The sequence below is a fragment of the Penaeus vannamei genome, chromosome 23 (genome assembly GCF_042767895.1).
Source record: "Penaeus vannamei isolate JL-2024 chromosome 23, ASM4276789v1, whole genome shotgun sequence".
Lineage (NCBI taxonomy): Eukaryota > Metazoa > Arthropoda > Malacostraca > Decapoda > Penaeidae > Penaeus > Penaeus vannamei.
In genome coordinates this window covers 19,031,065-19,038,423 of record NC_091571.1, presented here as the reverse complement: position 1 = coordinate 19,038,423, position 7,359 = coordinate 19,031,065, and the positions used below count along the sequence as shown (strand labels likewise).

At 38.4% G+C, this 7,359-nt stretch overlaps 1 protein-coding gene across 1 annotated transcript in view; it reads left to right on the top strand.

Moving 5' to 3' along the window:
- The first annotated feature begins 621 nt into the window (after positions 1-621).
- The window catches only part of LOC138859099 (uncharacterized), a 26,647-nt gene continuing 19,909 nt past the window's right edge, over positions 622-7,359 (top strand). Inside the window, exons 1-3 of the mRNA XM_070137433.1 lie at positions 622-1,806; positions 1,855-3,076; positions 3,163-4,203. Of these exons, the coding sequence (XP_069993534.1) occupies positions 622-1,806; positions 1,855-3,076; positions 3,163-4,203 (3,448 nt within the window). The remainder of the gene's footprint in view (positions 1,807-1,854; positions 3,077-3,162; positions 4,204-7,359) is intronic.

The window sequence follows — 7,359 nt, the reverse complement described above, 5'->3', positions numbered from 1 at the left end:
ACGCCGAACACGAAGGAAGGTCTCAGAGATTTGGTGTTACGGTCTCAGCTGGAGAAGTCATGTCCTCTGGATCTCGTTGCCCAATTTAAGATTCACAAGACCAAGACAGCAGAGCAGATGGCTGATAAGGCGGATGCCCATTTTTCTGCCTTTGGGTATCATACGCGTAAGCAGTGGAAGAAGCCAGTCTCTTCACTGGGTCAGCAGCAGAGAAGGCAAGACTTACCTTTGCAGCAGCAGCAGAAGTTACATCCCACCTTAACTCACAAGAATTCTCCGCAGTCGAAACCACAGCAACAACGTAAGTATCCTTGGCGTGCAGTGAATCAAGAAAGTCATGATTACAGGCAAAAAGGAGCAGCTGCCTCTATGAGTGAAGAAGACCCATCACCCCAGTCTCCGGAAACGTTAGAGGTCAAACATCAAACAACCTGCGTGCACAACATTTGACTATCTGCTACCTCCACGGATCCTGATAAGCAGAACTCTCTCCTTGTTAAGCCAGGGTCAGTAGGAGGTGTTCGGGTAAGTGTTCTCAGAGACAACGGTTCGTCAGGGTGTGTTGTGAAACGAAGGTATGTTCTTCCTCAACAATATACTGGGAGGAGGATTACTATTAAAATGATTGATGGATCCCTTGTTAATGTTCCAGAAGCAATCATACACGTAGGCAGTCCGTTCTTTACAGGAAAAATTACAGCAGCCGTGATGGTCAATCCAATATTCGACGTTATCATCGGAAACATCAAAGGAGTTAGAAATAGTTGTGGTGCTGATGCTGCAACGCAAACAGGTTGTGTCGCCATTACCAGAAGCATGGAGAAGAGGAAGGGAGAGCTTACTCCACTGACGTCGGTAAGTGACCTGATAAATTCTCAGGATATTGTACAGGAGCAGAAGAGCGACTCCTCATTAGAATCAGTGCGAAGGAAGCTGGCGGAGAAGTCTCTGAACAGGTCTTTTAATGAAGAAACCCGTTTCATCGAGAGGAATAAGAGGATCTACCGAAGGGTTCTGGCGTTAAATGGAGAGGAGCGTCTCCAGTTCGTCGTTCCAGCGAGGTATCGTCTTGCTGTTTTCCGGCTGGGTCACCACTCTGCTCTCGGAGGTCATATGGGTCAGAAGAAAACGCTTGACCGTATTCAGGCGGAGTTCTTTTGGCCTGGCATGGGTCAGGAGATATCAAGGTTAGTCCGCTCATGTGATATTTGTCAAAGGACCAGTGACCGCGGACGCGTGAAACCTGCGCCATTGAAACCTATGCCGCTGATCTCCGAACCGTTCGAAAGAGTCGCCGTGGACATCGTGGGACCAATCCACCCGAGAGCAAGCGATGGATGTAAGTACATCCTCACACTCGTGGATTTCAGCACGAGGTGGCCAGAAGCAGTGCCGCTCAGAAATATAGATGCTGTCACCGTTGCCGAAGCCATGGTGGAAATCTTCTGCAGGATCGGTATTCCCAGGCAAGTGTTGAGTGATAGAGGGACACAATTTACCTCTGCAATGATGGAGGAAGTGCTCAGGCTATTGTCGATTAAGGGACTAAAAACAACTCCATATCATCCGATGTGTAATGGTCTCTGTGAGAGGTTTAATGGGACACTTAAAAAGATGCTCAAGAGGATGGCAGCAGAGCAGCCGAAGGAGTGGCCCCGCTATCTTGCACCACTTCTTTTTGCTTACAGGGAAGTTCCCCAAAGTTCTTTGAAGTTCTCGCCCTTTGAACTCGTTTATGGGAGAACAGTACGAGGACCTCTTCAGATTTTGCGTGAGCTGTGGGACGATAGTGGAGTAGACACCGAAGTCTAGACAACATATACTTACGTCATTGACCTGGCAAATCGTCTTCAGTCTACTTGCGATCTGGCTAAGCAAGAATTGCTGAAAGCTCAGGAGACGCAGAAGGCATACTACGATAGGAAAGCAAAGGTACGTCTGTTCAAAGCTGGTGATAAATGCCTTATCCTCTTACCCACTTCTCATAATAAGTTACTAGCACAGTGGAAGGGCCCTTATGATGTTGTGGATAAAGTGTCTAATCATAATTATTTAATACAAGTGGGAAATCAACAAAAACGATTCCACATAAACATGCTGAAGGAATACTTCACAGCTGATACAGGAGGTGCGTCCTATGTTGAGAGAGTTGTGGCGAAGCAAGACGCAAAGCTTTGCATAACAAGAGAAGGGGCCAGCAGTTGGTCTTTGCAACAGCAGCAGTATCTCGCGTATGTTAAAGCCTTCTTTTCGCAGAAAACCTCGAAACTCGGCAGTACTTCCACCACAACGTACATCTGTGCCGCTGCGGTAATTCCAGAAAGCGAGTGTGACGACGGACCCGTCACTGCACAATCGTGGCAGACCGAGACCATCGATAATGTGAAAGTGAGTGACACCTTAAAACCAGAGGAAAGAAAACAGTTAAGATGCTTATTGAACCAATTTAGTTACATATTCTCAGATAGACCAAAGGTTGCAAGGGTTAATTACCATCATATCGAACTAACTAGCTCTAAAGTTGTGAGACAGAAACCTTATCCCATACCTATGAGATTAGTGGACGCAGTAAAGAAAGAGATCGAGGATATGGCAGATGCGGGAATCATTGAAAAATCTACGTCCCCCTTCTGTAGTCCTATAGTGGTAGTGCAGAAAAAAGATGGTAGTGTGCGTATATGTGGAGACTATCGGAAAATAAACACTATTACAAAAACAGATGCAGAACCAATGTGTGACCAAAGAGCTATTTTCTCCAGACTGACTGAATCCAAGTTCTTTAGCAAACTCGATTTAACAAAAGGTTTTTTCCAGATACCTTTACACCCTGAGAGTCGAGAGGTCACAGCTTTTACCAGTCCTGCAGGTCTGTACCAGTTCAGAGTACTTCCGTTCGGACTCTCGAACTCACCAGCTGTATTCAACAGGGTCATGAGACAAGTGTTGCAAGGCGTCAAAGGAGTGGAAGCATTCATTGACGATATTCTGGTTCACTCCTCTACATTCGAGGAGCATCTGAAGATCCTTGAGGAGGTATTCCAGCGGTTACAGTGTGCAAATATGACTGTCAAGCCAAGTAAGTGTGAAATTGGATTTAAAGAAGTGCAGTTTTCTCCAGACTGACTGAATCCAAGTTCTTTAGCAAACTCGATTTAACAAAAGGTTTTTTCCAGATACCTTTACACCCTGAGAGTCGAGAGGTCACAGCTTTTACCAGTCCTGCAGGTCTGTACCAGTTCAGAGTACTTCCGTTCGGACTCTCGAACTCACCAGCTGTATTCAACAGGGTCATGAGACAAGTGTTGCAAGGCGTCAAAGGAGTGGAAGCATTCATTGACGATATTCTGGTTCACTCCTCTACGTTCGAGGAGCATCTGAAGATCCTTGAGGAGGTATTCCAGCGGTTACAGTGTGCAAATATGACTGTCAACCCAAGTAAGTGTGAAATTGGATTTAAAGAAGTGCAGTATCTTGGCCATACTTTAGGTGAGGGAAGGTGTAGCTGTCAGAACGACAAAATTAAGAACATAAAAGATGCACCACGACCCACGACTAAGAAACAAGTACGATCTTTCTTGGGGCTGACGGGGTATTACCGTAGCTTTGTGCCTAACTTCGCAGTGTTAGCTCTCCCACTTTTTGACTTGCTTAAGAAACACGCTCCGAATAAGATTCGATGGGGAGATGAGCAGGAGGATGCTTTCAATTCACTGAAAAAAATGTTGTGTAAGCAGCCCATTCTTCAGCTGCCAAATTTTCAAAAACCTTTTATCCTTCGAACAGATGCTTCACAGGATGGTGTAGGAGCAGTTTTGATGCAGGAAACGGATGGTGAGATTTATCCCGTGGCCTACCACAGCTGCAAGTTAAAGTCCGCCGAGAGGAACTACAGTACGGTCGAGAAGGAACTGCTGGCAGTCGTCGACGGAATCAAAAAGTATTATTTCTACCTCTACGGAGACAAGTTCCTGCTGGAGACCGACCACATGCCTCTGGAGAGTCTACGCACGTCGAAGAACGCGAACGCTCGTCTGATGCGCTGGGCAATGTATCTTCAGCAGTTCAACTTCGCCATCCGCTACATAAAAGGGAGTGCAAATGTTGGCGCCGATTTTCTCTCTCGTCTCGTGGAGAACTGGCAGGACTCGGAGGAATCTCTGCGCAGTGATCAGAGAGGAGCGCAGCTGTGTGATGGGACTAAGTGTATGAGCCGATGATGACAATTATTGCAAGTGCGTGTTTATCAAAAACTAATTAATCTAGAAATAGATTTAACGAAAGAACACTTTTCTTCGTAAAGTTTTTTTTTTCACAAGTTCGCTTCATATTTTCTTCAGTACATTTTGATTGTATTTGAAAATTTGGAATCGCTTAAGTTTATTCATGTGTTATTACGAATATTAACGGAAACTGTGAAGAGGGAAGTCTTCTTAATGATTGTGCAGAAATTTTTTCCTTCAGAGAAAAATTTATTTTCGGAAGGGGCGAATGTCCAGGTGTTCATTTGGACATTCATTTAAATAATATAAATAAATAGGAACACCTGACAACTACCCGTTGCCATGGAAACCCAAGCGACATGTGGCAACTCTTGGGTACCTGTGCGCATGCGCGTGACAAACGGGCAGGTGGGCAGGAGTCACGTTCACTCTCTCTCACGACTCACGGAAGAAAAGGTAGCAACCTGAGCTGAAACTGATTTTAAAAAATCACTGCTGATCGGCGACCTGCAGGCCGCATCGCCGTCATCGGAAATTGAATATCTCCTCAGCCTCAACCTCATACAGTTGAAAATAATTGACGTGAGTAAAGGAATGTTAACCACAGAAGTACGTACCGTGCCGTGAACGAACAATAATGAAAAGAAATGTACTCTCGAAATTTCATTCTTTGAAATTATTATTAACTAAAATAAATAAAACTTACATTACTCTCCCTGTGTCTAAGATCCCTTTAAATAAAAAAAAAAAACAATTAACATGAGACTTTGAACTATGGAAAAAGAAAACATTGAGATATATATATATAAACTTTGAATTAGATTATAAACTCTGAATTCTATTATTCTGAAGTTAATTCAATGAATAACTTTATGCATAAGATACGAAAGAATTGTTAGATCTTGTCAAGAATGAACCGGGATTATAAATAAGTGTATAAAAGAAAACACGCAAATCATGAACAATTAAAGACTCCGAACATTTTGATAAAGAAGACATATAAATCTTGATTAGAAAGAAAGACTTTCATAAGAATTTGACACTGTATTACACTAGATTTTACCGGTTTTTCGACCTTTGGGATTTTTCTACTTTTAGCCTTTTTCTCATTAAAGATGGGCTTTCTAATGATAATTATCATCATTATTGTCATTATCATCATCATTATTATCATTACTGTCATTATCGCCCTAATCACCCTTAATATAGTCATTATTATAATCATCGTCTTAATTATTAATGTGATTTTCATCATTATAATTATTTTAATAATGATAATGACAATAATGATAATTCTGATAATAATAACAACAATAATAAGGATTATAATAACAATAATAACCGTGTTATAATTACTTCTATTATTATTACTGTTATCATTGTCGTTATTATTATTAGGAAAATAATAGAATAGTGTTGATTATTGTTATTATTGCAATTATTAGGCAAATCATTATAATTATTATTGTATAATTATTATCATAATTATTGTCTTAATTACTCTCATAATTATCATTATTATCGTCATTATTGTCATTATTGATTCGGTTTTCATCAAAATCATCATAATTAGCAGAATTATTGCTAAGATCATCATAATCATCCTTTAAACTCGAAAATAGGGGGTTTTCGACTATGTCTCCAACGGCTATATTTCGCTAGATTTCGCCGGTTTTTCGACTTTTGGGATTTTTCTACTTTTAGCCTTTTTCTTATTATAGATGGGCTTTATAATGATAATTATCATCATTATTGTGATTATCACCATCATTATTATCATTACTGTCATTATCGCCCTAATCACCCTTAATATAGTCATTATAAAAATCATCTTAATTATTAATGTCATTTTCATCATTATAATTATTTTAATAATGATAATGACAATAATGATAATTCTGGTAATAATAACAACAATAATAAGGATTATAATAACAATACTAGCCGTGTTATAATTACTTTTATTACTATTTCTGTTATCATTGTGGTTATTATTAGGAAAATCATTAGTATAGTGCTGATTATTGCTATTATTGCAATTATTAGGCAAATCATTATAATTATTATTGTATAATTATTATCATAATTATTGTCCAAATTGTTCTCATAATTATCATTATTATCGTCATTATTGTCATCATTGATTCGGTTATCATCAAAATCATGATAATTAGCAGAATTGTTGCTAAGATCATCATAATCATCCTTTAAACTCGAAAAAGGGGGGTTTTCGACTCATCTCTCCAAAGGCTATATTTCGCTAGATTTTGCCGGTTTTTCGACTTTTGGGATTTTTCTACTTTTAGCCTTTTTCTTATTATAGATGGGCTTTCTAATGATAATTATCATTATTGTCATTATAATCATCATTATTATCATTACTGTCATTATCGCCCTAATCACCCTTAATATAGCCATTATAATAATCATCATCTTAATTATTAATGTCATTTTCATCATTCTAATTATTTTAATAATGATAATGACAATAATGATAATTCTGGAAATAATAACAACAATAATAAGGATTAAAATAACAATAATAGCCGTATTAAAATTACTTCTTTTATTATTTGTTACCATTGTGGTTATTATTATTAGGAAAATCAGTAGAATAGTGTCGATTATTGCTATTATTTCAATTATTAGGCAAATCATCATTATAATTATCATTGTATAATTATTATCATAATTATTGTCCAAATTACTCTCATAATTATCATTATTATCGTCATTATTGTCATTATTGATTCGGTTATCATCAAAATCGTCATAATTAACAGATTTATTGCTAAGATCAACATGATCATCCTTTAAACTCGAAAAAGAGAGTTTTTCGACTTATCTCTGCAAAGTCTGTATTTCGCTAGATTTTGCCGGTTTTTCGACTTTTGAGATTTTTCTACTTTAAGCCTTTTTCTCATTATAGGCTTTCTAATGATAATTATCATTATTGTCATTATCATCATCATTATTATCATTACTGTCATTATCGCCCTAATCACCCTTGATATTGTCATTATAATAATCATCATCTTCATTATTAATGTCATTTTCATCATTATAATTATTTTAATAATAATAATGACAATAATGATAATTCTGGTAATAATAACAACAATAATAAGGATTATAATAA